Here is a 16,281-nt window from a genome sequence, read left to right on the forward strand (position 1 = left end):
GAGGGATGCTGCAAGAGATCATGACCTATGAGCATGTGAAGAACGCAGGCTGTGCCTCAGGCCTCACTCTCTCTGCCTGTCCGCCTCTCCACTTTCTTCCCAGCCAACTAGGCAGCCTGGCGCTGCTGCGTGTCTTTGTGGAAACAGCGAAGGGGCTGTGGTCCAAGGAAAACATGCACACTCTGGCCCGGCTTCCTCAGAGCAACCTCTCAGTCATCTCTGTTTGGGCATGCACTTTTCTCCCTCTTTCTCTGTTTTCATTTTCAATATTATCTCCATCTTCCTATTAATTTGTCTTACACTATCTCGCCCTCGCTACCATTAATACACAGCCCTTTCTCTCCTTTGCTTTCAAGGAGCGCTGCTCCCCCTCATCCAAGACAGTAAGCAGAGACATTATAGTTTTTAAAAACCCAACAGCATAATCTCCAACACTGGGGTTTCCTGCTAACGTTATTCATCATGGGCCTACAGCAGTGAGCCCCCCCCCTGTGTGTGAAGTGGCCAGAAGTTAATAACATGACCAGCACTACAAACTGCTTCTTATACGCTTGTTACTTTAACTAATCTGCTTTAGCTACATGGTACTTTTTCTTACAGCATACACTTTCTTAATATTTTCATAACTCAGGGGTCTTTGCTTGGATAAGACCATTGCAAATCCACCAGGGAAATGTAGGAGCTGCACAGCGACTGTGTGGGATTCAGTCATGTTTCCAAAGCCCCTTTAACACATGTACTGCAACCCTGAACTTCTCTACCAAGACTCCATCTCTCGCCTAAACCAAGCGCAGTATTTCCAGTCAGTGAGAACGCGTCTGACTCTCAAGACATTATCTGGCAGCTCTTCTTACTGCATCACTGTGATGTGGACATGTGAAAGAGAGGAAGCACATCAAAGCTGCAACCTAAAGAAGCTGAAGTTCTCACACAGCAGCATTCGTTCAAGCATTAGTTCTGTGTCACTATAATGGGTGATGAAAAGTTCTGTTTGTTGTCTGCGAGGCGACTGAAGACAGACAGCTGGAGTCACATGGAATGCTCTCAATGAGAATTTGAGATGAGATTTAGAGGGGAGATAAAGCGAAACGCAGAGACGGGGCACGACAACATGTCATCCGACCGAAGCCCCCCAGGGAGGCGGGTTAGAGCGCCGTGCTGATGTGACATGGTGCCCGGCCCAGCCTCTCCCGGGACCAGCAGAGTGTGGGGGTCTGGAGTGCGCGTCCATAGACTCACTCTCACCTTTGAACTGTGTGAGACGACAGCCATTAGTGGGGTTAGAGCGTGTGTGTGTGTGTGTGTGTGTGTGTGTGTGTGTGTGTGTGTGTGTGTGTGTGTGTGTGTGTGTGTGTGTGTGTAGTCAGTGGAGTTGAAGACAAATGGCCGATTTCACTCGTCACATCAGCTGCTCCTGTGGGAGTACCGACAGCAGGAGAACCGAGCGGAGGAACGGGGCTCTGGTTTCTCCCCCTTTCCTCCCGCTCTCCCTCCCATCCTATATGTGCCCTCCCTACTGTTCTCGCCCCCCTTTGCTCCTCCCAGATCCATAGAAAGACTCTTATCTCAATGGAGGAGGAAGTGGATGGAGCGAGCCTTCTGGCCACTTTGACCCAATTAGTTATCCTAATTAAGAGGGTCTGTGGGTCAGAGCTCAAACACACGGAGAGACAGGGAGACCTCTGACACCACTTTGTGGTCCAATATACTAGGTACCAATACTCGAGTGAAAGATAGCACTCCGTTAGGACAAGTGTCCAGATAGCTTCTCTGGCAGAAAATCAGGGCGCTGGGACTAGTTCATCAAAAACCATTTTGTTTTGTTTGGACGACAATCTTAAAACATATCCACACACTCCCCTGGGATAAACTGAACACATACTGGGAATCTAAATATAAAAACGTTTCTCATGACTTCCGGCCGGGCCAGTCTCAAGGCCAGCAGCCTTTTTAAATGGCGGTTGCTGCTGTCCTGTGAATCATGAGTACTCCATCAATCAGAAATATTCAGCGCTGCGAGCCCAACACAAAGTTCCTGACCAGCGACTTTTGGGGGGTAAAATAAAGTCCCCAGAACTTAATTTAGACCCTGGTCCATGTGGTTAACACGCTATGAGTTGAATGAACACTCAGCGTTACTCAAGCGTTCATAATGGAGAATAGAATCTTTTTATTTCTCTAGCCTTTACTATCAGAATTGGCAAAGAAAAGCGTCACAGCTTGAGTAAATGAATCGCAGTAGTAAATGTCATCCATGTTAACAGCTGTTTGGCCACATTTGCATGCAGATGTCCTTGTATCGAGTGTGACTGCACTGTACGGCGGTTCTGCTGTGATCCATCAGAACCGGCTCTGGCACTCTGATCCGCTCCTTCAAAAGGCCTTAAAACCTCTGAAGGACACTCTCTGACAGCCCCGGGGACGACCTTCACCGCGAGGTCTCGCTGCTTGCACATGACATCACTGTAGATGTGCAACACATTTTATGTTGCAAGAAAAACAGTGTAAAAATAGTGGAGCAAAGGGTCCCATGCTGCGGCGTCCAATAAAAGAGCGCTGTTAATCCAGGCTTGTGAAACACTCGGTGGAATATTTCTCCCCATTGTGCATTATGGACAGTACATTTAAGTTGGCCCACAATGCTAAGCTTTGATTTCTCAGGAAAGAAGCCAAAAGCACCGCGGTAACCGTCTATGTGTGTGTGAGTGTGTGTGAGTGTGTGTTCAGTCTTTTTACTTGAATTGCTCCTTTCCTCACGTCGACATGGCTCCATTGTGCAAAACTGTCTGATAGCTCCTCTGACAACAAACTGAAACATGAATCTATTCATTACACAACCTCCTCGTGTTCTCCCAAACCACTTTACTGAATTCTGACTCCGCTGGAGCCTTTTTGTTCCGGGCCGGCGGTGTCTGCTTCACCTGTCATACCAACAGGACATTTCTTTGTGTGCCCTATTTGTTTATCTCCCTAAAGCTCCTGAGGGCAAGGCAACACAAACACAGGCTGGAGGAAGGAAAGAGTGTCCTTCAAAAACCTCTTCAACACCCCATTATCCTTCTCATCCCCCAACGAGAGGGGCACAAACAGGAAAAAAGGATCAAACGTAGCCAACAACGGGTCAGTGGAGGGGAACGCTGACCTGCAGCCGACAGAGAGGAAACACTCTGGTGGCTTCACAAGTGTACAGAGAAGCAGCAAACCTCAGTTATTTTAAGAGTGTTAATGGAAGTCACTTGCAATCCATACAGAATGAAAATGCATAAAGTTAGAACAGCATTTGTCTCGCAGCCAAGTCGACAGTAAAACAGCTTGATCTCAACCGAGCAGGAAAACATGAAATGAGTCATCAGTTCTGCATTTCCAGTTCCCTTATCTCAGAGTCCAAGTGTAAATGGTTTCCTGGTTAGATGCCTGAAGTAAATCTGTGGCCATAAAACATGTCAGTAAATACCCCACTTGTGAATTTTCAAGATTTTACGCGACATAAAAAAAGGGGGTAGAGAATATTGACCTGGAAATACATTGAGGTAGAGACTTCATTTACAATATAGCCGAGTTAAGAACAAAAATTAAATGAATCCGAGGCACCAACAAAGAAGGAACTTAATAATAAATAAAGCTGTTAAAATGTAAGACAGCTGGATGTTAAATAGGATTACGTTCAACAAGTTAATTGGCCTCAGGATAAAGTGACGTTGTTCTGCATGTTGAAGAAAAAGTGTCAGTAAAAACAGCCGGCACCTGCAACATAATGCATAAAGTCCCTCATTAAAAGACAACAGAGTTGTTAGGGGGTAAAAGAAAAGCTTGTCTGGGACTTTAAACGTCCTGCAGCTCAGTGTTGAAGATGTGACTTGTGAAATGTGTAAGTCTCATAAACCTTTGTGTGCCTCAGAGCTTATTTTATATAACAAAATGTCCCATGTGCTTCTCTCAAGGAACAGCTCATCCCTGCGGCCCGCGTTCCTTACCTTCGGTATCAAAGGCGATGGTGTGACAATCTGATTGGCTGAGGCTCCACGGACAGTAGAAGACGGATCCTCCCTCGGTGACGTTAACCTGATTCGTGTGGGCCTTCGGAGCTCCGATCACCAAACTCGCACTGCAAGAGAGACGAGCTGCTGTAAATCTAAATGCTACAAGTTTACCAAACCACAGTGAGCGTATAAACCTGCATTTCTTTACCAAAGCATTGGTTGTGTAGCTCTTAGCCTGGCCTTAATTAAAAAATAAAATGCATTCCAGACCTCCCACTAGTCGGCTTTAAACATGATGCAGTACGCACATTTTACCGCTTAGCGAGCCGAATTCTGACTCACAAGCAAAACATTTTAACAGGTTGCAGCACTGCTTTACATAATCCCATACAACCGGGGACACACACACACACACACACACACACACACACACACACACACACACACACACACACACACACACACACACACACACACACACACACACACACACACACACACACACACACACACACACACACACACACACACACAAGGAGAAACACTCACACGGTCACACATGCTTTCTCTGTGGGGCAGATTCAATAGGAAAACAAGAGAGCAGACAGGCTAAGTGGAGTCACACTCTTGTTTCTTCAGCTGGGACACTAAACCTCCACGTCCTTGGAGCTACGCTGTATAACTACAGGAAGGACAGCCGGCCACTTCAAATGACAGAGAAAGATTCAGCACAGGTGAGTCCTCAGAAGAAACGTGAGGGACGATGAACTAATGGAGAAAACAAAGTTTTGGGTAAAGTAGGAAAAATCCCCCGGGTAGATGATGTGTTTTAAGTGGACGGCTCAGCCATTACCTCATTCTGGACCCACTTGACCCGACAAGCATCAGACACAGTTGCTGGCATGGATGTGGGTGGAGGAGGCAAAGGGACCATGAGACCAGACGGTGTCTCGGGGGTCCAACACAGGAAGAGCACACCCTTTCCTGCCCCCGATCTTCCAGTAGTGCATGAATGTTTACATTTTGGTTAAACTGAGCGACCTGTCCCCAGGGGTAACTGCTCCGCAGGGTCCAGAGAAAAGACGGGGGGGGTTAAAGCAGCAATATTCCAAGGTTTTGTAATCCACGATAATTAATCCCTCTTTTACCTCGGATGACACAACGCAGAAAGTTATGGGATGGTTTATGGAAAGATATTTGAGTTGTGGGCCAGAGTGCGTTGGTGGTCAGTGCGAGGCTTTCACATCATTTCATCATCCACGGCTTTGAAAACACACAACTGTGGGAGAACAAAGGGAAGATCAGAGCGGAAGTTATGAGTTTAATATTACAGCGGTGCTGTGGTTCTTAATACCTCAGAAGAGACGCAGTGCACGGCCAATTCTAAATGTGGAGCAGAACCCCCGGGTTCGTGTTGGAAGAGAGAGCTCCATAGATCATGAAAGCAGACAGAATAACGGAACTAGGGAAGTATACGGAGTATACGGAGTATACCTCCGAGGGAAATAAGAGGAGGAAGACTTTACATGTCGAGAATAAAGTCGAGATTATAGTTGAACTTTCAGTTTTTAGTTTTTTGTCGTTATTTTTGCATTTTGAGAATACATTCGAAATATTGAAAACAAAGTTGAAATACTATTTCAAGAATAAAGAAAAAATGTCAGATTCAATATTTATTATAAACATGTTTATTCTCGAAATGCAAAGAAAAGTCTTTCATTTCCAAAAGAGTAAAGAAAAGTATTTCAACTTTATTCTCAATATTTCAAATGTATTCTCAAAATGCAAAATAAAACAAACTTTTTTTGCATTTCAAGAATAAAAAATTTTGAGAAGTCTAAATACTAGCGATAGCTCATAGGCCCTATTCTTTGTGTGCGTGTGACGTCACGCTTATTTCCAAACCCGTAAGTCAGCCATGTTGGTTGGAATACACAATCAAGACGGCGCCCGTTCACGTGTGAGTTGCTGCAACGCTTCGTCATTTTCTTTGTATTTAAACGTCTAAGATTGAAAGAAAATGCCGATCGTGTGCGCAGTGTATACTTGTGGTCATAACGCTACTCGTGACCCAGAGAAACGCTTCTTTAGATTTAATAAAATCATCACAAACAACGATCCCCAACAGAGGGATGAGTTACTGTCTACTGAACAGTGTCAGCTGGTTTAACAACATAACTCGTGAGGATTCAACAGAAGAAGAAGCTCAGTTCACCCGTGTGTGTGGCGTCCACTTTATATCTGGGAAGAGTTCATGCTAAAGCTATGTTTACGTTAGCGAGGATAACATCGCCGCTCTTCTCACTCACAAAGCACGGCTTGAGCGGTGTATCTCGAGCTCTTTGAGAGTGATCTACACGGGCATGGACGAGCACCCTGTCATCTTTCAGTGGTTTGGTAAGAAGACTACCAACCCAGCCAGAAACAAAGACATTAGAAGCATCTAAGATCTTGTACGCCTTCATTTGTGCGTTGGTTGCCCACGACGTTTGTAGCACAAGGTAGTTCACAATATCCGGATATTCAATCGGCGGTAATGAATCTAAATCCTCAATATAATCCGACGGCTTCAGCGTGTACGGGTGAATTAGTGACAAAAATGTCTTTTTGTTTTTTGTCGTTTGTTTTATTTTGCATTTTGAGAATACATTCGAAATATTGAAAATAAAGTTGAAATACTATTTCAAGAATAAAGTAAAAATGTCAGAAATTCGATATTTATTGTTATATATTATATTTATGTCGACTTTATTCTCGAAATTTCCAAAAGAGTAAAGAAAAGTATTTCAACTTTATTCTCAATACTTCAAATGTATTCTCGAAATGCAAAATAAAACAAACTTTCTTTTGCATTTCAAGAATAAAGTTGATAATAAATATAGAATTTTTGAGAAGAAGTCTAAATACTAGCTCATCACTCATCATGCTTAAAATGTTTGTTTTCTTTACGTTTGGCACTAACACTCTTAGGATCAGCTGATGTTTCTACAGCACAGCTTTTCAAAGGGGAACAAATACAGGAAATAACATAACAAGCAGAAGATGCTTTAATCAGCAAGCTGGCGGTCGAAGCGAGTTTTCACTACCTTACACGGATACACGCAGATGTGCAGACACACACAGATTGAATCTGAAAGTACTGTAAGTGAGGAAGAATTAGTATTTAATGGGTCTTTATCTGCCGAGGATCAACTCTGCATTTCTCCGCCCTGCGTCTTATCTGCTCACAAGGTAAAGCTTTAGCATCATTAGCATTTAATGAAGCTGTGACTGCAGTCGGCCGAGTGTTGCATTGCAAATTCCTTTGTGAAACAAGGTGGGAGGTAAGAGCGGCGGGGATGGGTATGCAAATATTTGTAACTGCTTGGGGGGGGAGCGACCCTCGGCTGAAGGGCACGCTCGTCTGTGGCTCAAGTGAGTCGAGACAAAAGGCTGTTTGATGGGAAGTAACATTTACTTTTACAGTTAACACTTGAAATGATGAAGTAGCACAAAATGTAAACATACTTTGGGGTTTCACATTTACTAAATCTACCAAAACACTGACGATGATCGACGAAATGTTTTGATACTGAACGAAACCGTCGCTCGCTCGAAAGCAAAACACGTTTCCCAAGAGAGACACTGGAGCAACGTCTCGGTGGGGGAGAAGTAGGATGAAAAAGCATTAGCGGCTTCACCACGTCTAGCACAGTCGACCCCACCGGCTGCCATACAGAAGCCACTAATGACCTCCCCCCCCTGAAGCTCACAATTAAGCATTAATTAAACTCGCCTAAGTGATCTGGGCTGCACGAGAGGAATGCGTAAACAGCTTCACTGTGACTGAGTCTCATTTGAAGCTCTCGCAATCAGAGGACATTCTACAAGGAAAACTTCCCCCGCACCACAATTGCCAAACTGCAACCACTGTTTTATGGGGGGGTTGAGACATTAGGGGTGATGCAGAGTGCTGGAACTTGCTGATGCGACAGTTTTGTGCGTGGCCGTGGCTGATACGCTTTATGAGGAGGTTACAGAAGGAGGTTGTCGGAGGGCAAATTCCTCCCGCGCCCCTTTGGTCCACATTACATTACAACATCCCCCCCCCCCCCCATTCCACATTTAATTGTCCTCCACCCAGCTGCAAAAGCTGATGTCACTTGAACACAATTATAACCGCTTTAAGCCAGAAAGAGGCGGAAAAATTCACGTTGGTTAAGCCCGGCTGCAGTCACCACCTGCAGTCATAAACACGACTTAACGAACGCTGCGGCGCAGAGCGAAGAGAAGCTGTGTGGAGTGAAACATGCAAAGAGTCCCGTGGAGTTTACTCTGAGCTATCAACACGTGCTTAAACACTGGAGCGCTTCCATATCAGCTCTTGACCTTCACTGCCCTCACGCAGGGGGAGAAGTGCCCGAACGCAACAAACATGTGCAACGTTTAATCGTTGGGATCGACCATCTCGTATCCGAGGGGGTTCTAACACACACGAGACGTGGAAGTAATAAGAAAAGACAAAAGCCCGCTGCTCAGACTGTCAACGTGCAAGAGGCAAAATTATATAAATGAACACATGAAAGTCATGAACACATATATAGTTATATATATATATAGTATATATATATATATATATATATATATAAACTATATAAAACTGTTTACACTCGAGACCTAAACCCGTCGTAATGAGTCGCAACGTTTCGCATCCTGCAGCTAGCTTGTTCCCACGGGGGAGTGTTTGTACGCAAAGGTTTGGAAGTTGTGAATCAATTCAGAAGATAAATATCTTCATTCTTACATGAATTGACCCCCCCACCCCCCCCCCCTCCCTGGTAGATTGAGAAACCTCTCTAATGAAGTGGCTTCTGGATCAATGCGAGTCGACGGTGAGTTGACATGTTGAACACATTAATGAGTAATTGTATGATGTCATCCTGCAGCAATATTGACTTTTCAAAGCGTGCGTGTGCACTTAGGAGTGAGAGCAGCTGAATGACAGAACTGAGAAGTCGTGCGCTGACTTATTGTAGACCTCGTGGAGCCACAGCCTCACGTCCTCTCGCAACCAAGGCCAGACAGAAGCTGCTCAAGTCCTTACGGCTGCCATGTGGACGACACACACACACACACACACACACACACACACACGTTCTCAGAGCTGCTGTCCAGGAGCCTGCAGATGATGAGAGTAGCAGTGCCTGCTGGGACGGCGTGTGCTGACTACAGAGAGTCTTCTGTGCTGAGCTGAAGCCACATTTACATTTAACGGTCAGATGGTCGTGCAGGAGGCAGATAAAGGATCTGGACGCTGCCTCAGAGGCCTCGAGCAAACTGCAGAGAACAAAGTCTGCTGAGGATGAAATGCAACCGAGTACATTTACTCAAGTACTGTACTGAAAGTGTGAGCTCTTTGTGTGGAGTGTTTTCATTGTATGCACCTTTATACTTCTGCACAATGAGGTAACCCTAACCCTTTGTACTGCACTGTGTGTCTGACAGCTTTACTTTGAAGGCGATGCTCCAACATGCAAGAACAGGAAACAACGAGGAGAGGAATATTAGAAAGGTAATGCATTATAAAGCAACATATACAGCAGCGATATTGAGGCCCTGATGAAGACCTACATCGGTCCAAACGTGTTGGTTTAACGGTTTAGCCTCTATAATAAAGGCTTTTTAATCATTCATTCCTCTACGGTTGAGTTTACAGAGCAGCCAGTTATCTCTCCTTCCTAAACGTAACAAAGGTTTTAAGTAATACTATTGGATCAGCTGGAGAATGCATATCTATGAAACCCTTTCCTTTGGTATCCTCAAAGGGAGAACAGCGTGGGGCAACAGGTGGCCTGCAAATCACAAGTGCTGGAGCCAAACAAAGTTGTTTACTGTCACAGAGGAGAAATGTGCCGCCATTTAAATTACAGGATGGACGATTTTTTATGCTACTGTGCAGCTGGAGGCTCAGTTAGTAACTGACTCAGCACGCTGATGCATCGATCCGCAGTAAAGTCCTGCAGGACGGCAACTCAACATTAATATCATGACTGGATCAATGTCCATCCCAGTCTCTCACCGTCCAAGGTCTTTAAATGTCTTGTTGTGTCACTTTAATCTGATGGAAAACAGAGAAGAGCAGAAGATCTCCGTACGTGAGAGGCTGAAAACAGCATTTTGTTGCAGCTCTAAACGCCTACACCGCCCCCCTCCCTCTGTGGACGTATTATTACGACCTCATCGGTGCTTTTACGGTTAATGTGTGAAACCCTCTGCTGAAAGCGTTTCACATGCGACAAGTGAGAAATTTGAAACATCCCACTACTCTAAAAAACATCAAAATGAGCTGATGTATTCTCTCACCCCCCCCCCCCCCCCAAAAAAAATCCAACCCCTCCCTCCTCTTTAACAGTCCGACTGCCCCTAAAAACCTCCTGCAGGGACTTTAACTGCGGCGGGTTCACACCTCTCCACAATGCCCACGTCATCAGGGGTCCAGTCCTCTCACCTCAGGATAGAGAGGCTGTTGTATTAAACGTGTCGGTGGGGGGGGGGGGGGGGAGGCAGCTGTTGAAACACTTCATTTGTGCACCCCCACAACCCCAACATACATACAGACTCACAGACATCCAGAGACAGTAACACCCGGGGGTTACGTCTCTGATTACCGACCATGATTTGATCCATTGAACGATTAATAGTCTGTAAATATGTACAGCCTGAACCAGCGACTCAAAGATATTCAGTTTACACACACATATATATATATAGGTATATATATATATAAGTGTATATAGATATATATTGTATATATATATCTATATATATCTATCATCTATATACATATTATATCTATAATATATATAATATGAGATTAGAATATAGAATATATACACACATAGTACATATATATAGTATATATATATATATCTATATATATAATATTATATATAGATATATATATATATACACACATATACAAAATAATTATTATATATATAGATATAAATATATATATATAATATACACACATATACATATACTATACATATATATATATATATATATATATCTATATATATATATATATATATATATATATATATATATATATATATATATATATATATACACACACATATATATATATATATATATATATTCACATTTAAGACGCTGGAATCAGAGAATTCTGACTTCATTTACTAAAAAAACAATGAATCGATTATGAAAGTATTAGGCCGAACATTGAATAGTTCACAACGAATCGATGCATCTCTGCAGCTCCACTAACTTCCATCTCCGACATGAGGTCTGATGCTGATTTCAGGGTTTATAGCGCACACGCGGACGATGGCGTCATTCGCTCATTGCTATATAAAGGACAGCCTTCATCGAGTTACCGTGCATGTGAATCATTCCGGGACCTGGGGGGCTAAAACAAACCAGGCCTGCTGGCAGTCAGAGATTACATCTAGCAGAGTATGAGTCAGGACACCCCCCGACCAATGGCTAGCTCCAACCCCAAGTAGACGTGACGTCCTCTGGGCATTCCCAACTCAACACGGCAGATGTGACAGCGGGGTCTTTTAAACACAGCCTCCACACCGACATCTTTTCCCAGTGAAACACACACAGGGCTCATTATTTAAAAGCCCCCTTTTTTACCAACAGACCGGTAAAAGCGAGACAGGCACTTTATGTTTGAGACAGACTGCAGTGTAGCCGAGCTAAATATATCCTGACCTTCACAGACACGGGCCTGATTATTATAGGTGCGCACAACAGAAAGTTAAAGCAGCGTCTCTCAGAAGGCCAATAAACTCACAAGTGAGTCATAGTGAAAACTCCTCGAATGGAAAACAGCAAACAATTGGCGTCACACAAAGAGCCTATTGTCTGCGCGCACCGACGAGAACCTGGATGAAGGAAAAGCTTGGCAGCCCAAAATATACAAGCGCAGCTCCTGCAGCTCTCACGCTTACTGGTTGGATTTAGAAAGAAGACAACGATAACAGAGAGTGGTCATAGATGGAGAGGCAGCGCGGCGGAGACAGAGAAAACACTGCAGCTTTAGTGGCCAAAGGAGACCCGAGTCCAATGTCAATATTAGTTCAACTCTAACCCGGATTGAGAGGGTGACCTACACGGACGGGCTGACCCTGAGCTCGTCATGGCCAAACCACCCGAGAGCCTGAAGCACACGCAGGGACTGGAACACATTACCGTCTCCATCAGACGCACATCCATCACCGGACACTTTTTAACGGCGCTGTAATCACTTGGTGCAGTTCAAATGTATGTTTCCTCAAAAGTCCAACATTGAACATTCACATGGATCTGTCTCGAGCTTTCATTCACTGCAGACCAGGTCTGTTATTATTTACAGCCCCGACCTCTTGACTCCTTCTATCTGCAGGATGATCCACTCCCTTATCCCCGCCTGGCACCAGAGACGGAGCACGGAGTTCAACAAGTGCTCGGGGAGAAGCGCTGCCTGGAATCAAGGAGTAAGTTTGAGGTGCTCTTTGGATAAAGCTGCATTCACAGCACGTCAGGTGTGTTTAGTGCGGCGGGGCGTCACTTTATTAATGGAACATTTACAACAAGCGACTCTGCGACGTCGCTAACTGCCTACATTCAAACCAAAGGGAGGAAATATGAAAATATAACAAGAAAGCTCCAAAGAACTCTTTCTAAACAATTAAAATGTCTTTATTGTCTTGTCTTCATCAGAGGCCTTGAAACACGAGCTGTTTTCAGGTCAAACATGACAATAAAGGCTTTTTAATTGTTTAGAAAGAGAGTTCTTTGGAGCTTTCTTGGTGTTTTAGGAGCTCCACTTATTCTTTTCTTTAATTCTGTTGAGTTTCATTAAATAAACAAACTATAAAACAGGAACACGTCTGTAACTTCTCCAGTCAGCTGTTCTTCTTCTCTCTGTACTGAGCAGACTGCACTGACTCACTATCACCTCTAGAGGAACACGTGGTATTACAGCCTGGACGCAGCGCAGCTAGCTGTTAGCATGCTAACACACACAGCACACAGACGTGTTTAACATCAACACTGTGACCTCTTCACTGTCTGCTGATGTTAGTTCATGTTTTAATACACGTTGAACCTTTAAACACTTTGATCAATATACTTTCTATCTCTGTATACGTGTGAGGAGTCCATCCACACACACACACACACACACACACACACACACACACACACACACACACACACACACACACACACACACACACACACACACACTATCCTCGGGCGTTCTTCCACGGTGGGCCGTCTGCCAGTGTCCAAACTTAATTTTATTACAGCAGGCCGAAGGGCACGACACACACACAGATATAAACTTTGTGTCATGAATGATGTCCAACTGGGAGAAAGTGATCCTTTGTGTCGTGTCTCTGCCCTCCATCTCCTTTTGCTAACGCAGTGATGAACAACAAGCGGCGACCAGCAGCTCATCCTCCCCGTGCAACCCTAAACTGACCTCACCCCGGGACCCCAGCTCCTCCCCCGCGTGGGTGATGATGATGAGGATGATGTGATGGCAAAAACAGCAGATAAGAGAAACACATTTCACTGATACGTCAACTTCTAAGAAACTGTGACTGGAAAGTGGCAGATACATGCGGTGCAGATAAAGCGATGAGTCATGGTCTTAAATCTCTCGTACTTGGTTTTGTTTGACTTCTGAATACATATCATCTACAGGGAGATTACAGGGCCCGGGGTTGTAGGAGGCTACACTTAAACAGTATTCCTGTTCTGCACATAAAAGCCATTGTCTCATCCCCCCCCATAAACTCAGTGTCCCCAACTGGAGAAAAGTTCAGATTAAGTCATCAGTAGGATGACGTCTGCTCATGTCTCACACTTAATGAGCCGAGGAGAAGATGATGGGGAGAGGCTAGACAGTGGGGGGATGGATGAATTAAAAAGCCCTGCTGAATGACATCAGCAGAGGAGGAAGTTAAGGAGGGGGTGCTGGAGGGAGAAGAGGGGTTCATGCATTCAAGCTTCACGTCCTAAATCATACCGCTCTCCTGTGAAGCCTCCTCTTCCCAGGCTGAGACATGAAGACCAATCGCAGCCGGCCTGTAAAGAGACAGCCAGGTTCAGAAGGAAGAGGGGGGGATCTCTGTCTGCCGTCCCGGGAAGTGGGGAGGAGAAACAGGGAAACCAGAGCCGCTGCTGCTGGCGGCCCACTCGGCACAAAGCCCTCTCTCAAATCCCAGCATGTTGGCTGGTTGAACCCCGGTGCTCGGCAGACACAGACTCAGCCAGGAAGTCTGATTATGTCTGAGTGAAATCGTGACTGCTGCGGCTGCGTAACCTTGTCCTAATGATTTATCACCATTCCAGGGTTGCGTCCAAGGCTCACCAAAATGTACTGAATGTGTGGCACAAATGCAGATCTGTCAGCAGCTCATGCCTTGTGTTTCTGCCGCTTCCTGCATGATTTAAACTCTACATGCTCCTCGGACAGTCTGCATGTCCCACACTGTTATTTTCTCCTCACAGGGTATTAGACCTGACCACAGGCATGTGTGCATGAGTTTAAATCCCCCAAAATGCCAGAAATCTGTGAAGAATGTGAGACAATCCCAGCATGCTGGGGTGTCACATCCCCACTGAGCCGGGAAGCATCGCACTCAGCAGCAGACCGAGGAGATGGGATTGCTAAAGGTTGCAGTTAAAAGGCTTTTCAGGTTAAAAGGTCAGAATTAAAAGTTATTCTGTGGGACGATGAGATCCGGATGTGAGGGCGAGTCCAAAAGGTTTCACTCTTTGTTTGGGTTCATTCTTTTTCTTGTATGATGAAAGAGCCATTCTTTTATATGAGCATTATCTGCGCTTTAATGCGAGAGTCATTTAGCACAAATGCAATTTCCTGAATATATTCAATTATAGTGAGTTGTGTGCACACCGAGGGCGCGTGCGCTGTGCGTAAAGCATGCATCCAGAGATCACAGTATATACACACACAATCCTGATTTAAAGCCAGAGCCACAACAACCTCCCACAAATGAGTTCATTTAGGAAACGTGTTCTTCAAACTTTAACAGGAAATGTTCTGAAGTTTGGCAAAAACGGTGGAAGGTTTGCGCACAAAAGATATTTGCTGCGTGAAGCGTCCAGATACAATTATAAACACGTTTTACACCGCGCTGCTTGCTGCTCAGGGTTTTATTTTTTAAAAACTGTGTGTTAAAGAAACTCACCTGGCAGAATCAGCCAAATAAAAGTCAACAGCATATCCGAAGTAGCTCCCGTTAGGTCCGCTGTAAACAGCTGGCGTCTCCACGTCCAGGTTGAACGCCTCGCAGCCAGGCTGAGAAAAAGTGAGCAACAGCCCGCTGATACAAAGGAGTGAGCGGGCCAGGAGGGCTCCGATCCCCGGCGTCTTTACGCGAAATCGTTCCAAGCGCATTTTGTAGAATAAATTAATCCACTAAAGTTGGTTTTAAACGGCGGAATTGTCCCAGGTTTTAGGCGCTTTCGAGTCCGCAGATGAAGCCTGAAAACAGAGGTGGAATCGGGCTAGATGTGCATCCCTGTAACTGTAACCGGCCAGTGTGTCATTAATGCTCTGTCAGCTCCTCTCTGTGCTGCAGGCCCACGCCTTCTCTGCTCACCTACTCATCATGATGCATGCAGCAGGGAGTTCCCACAGCCGGGACTCAGTTTGCAAGAGGAGGAGTCTGTGATTCCCTAAAACAAAAGACACTTCTCATCCACTGATCTCGGAGTACATGTTTGGCAATGTGGGGAAAATGTGGTCACTTTTCACTTCTGAGACTTTCTTATCGGCGACACGAAGATTATGAACCAAAACAACAATAATGTGTCTCCCAGTTAACTCGTGTGAAGCTGCTGTGAGAGCAGATATATGGTGAGCTGCAGTGAATGACTGATACTAATGTTCTTTATCCCTGTTAGTGTTCTCCTGTAATAACTTTAACCCCAATGTTTCAATAATACTAATAAAGTACTTCTGTTGTGATTATTGCACCAGCTCCTTTAATGATTGTATAAAGTAAAACCAGGAATATAAATCAGCCTCGGGTGAAATAAACCTCCCAAATATACATTTCTCATAATAAACCAAAGACTTATTTGCACGACTCCACACCCTTACAACTCAATGTGTGATCCACATGTATTTCTATCTAATTACAGCATGTGATGCTCCTCGCTGCTCTTCAGGGGGTGTGGGAAGATGTCTTACCCCTGCCTCTGGAGTCACATGGGACCGAGGAAAGTGGTTAGGCTGAAGAGCAGCTACTCACTGAAATGAGACCTTTAA

The 16,281-nt window shown here is 44.8% G+C and overlaps 1 protein-coding gene across 1 annotated transcript in view; it reads right to left on the reverse strand.

Annotated features, from left to right (window-relative positions):
* Positions 1-15,639, reverse strand: part of itga5 (integrin, alpha 5 (fibronectin receptor, alpha polypeptide)) — a 40,447-nt gene extending 24,808 nt beyond the window's left edge. Inside the window, exons 1-2 of the mRNA XM_029426473.1 lie at positions 15,197-15,639; positions 3,975-4,105 (exon numbers count right to left, since the gene is read on the reverse strand). Of these exons, the coding sequence (XP_029282333.1) occupies positions 3,975-4,105; positions 15,197-15,405 (340 nt within the window). The 5' untranslated portion in view covers positions 15,406-15,639. The remainder of the gene's footprint in view (positions 1-3,974; positions 4,106-15,196) is intronic.
* Between the last annotated feature and the right edge of the window lie 642 nt (positions 15,640-16,281).

This window comes from Cottoperca gobio, unplaced genomic scaffold, assembly GCF_900634415.1.
Source record: "Cottoperca gobio unplaced genomic scaffold, fCotGob3.1 fCotGob3_189arrow_ctg1, whole genome shotgun sequence".
Classification (NCBI taxonomy): domain Eukaryota; kingdom Metazoa; phylum Chordata; class Actinopteri; order Perciformes; family Bovichtidae; genus Cottoperca; species Cottoperca gobio.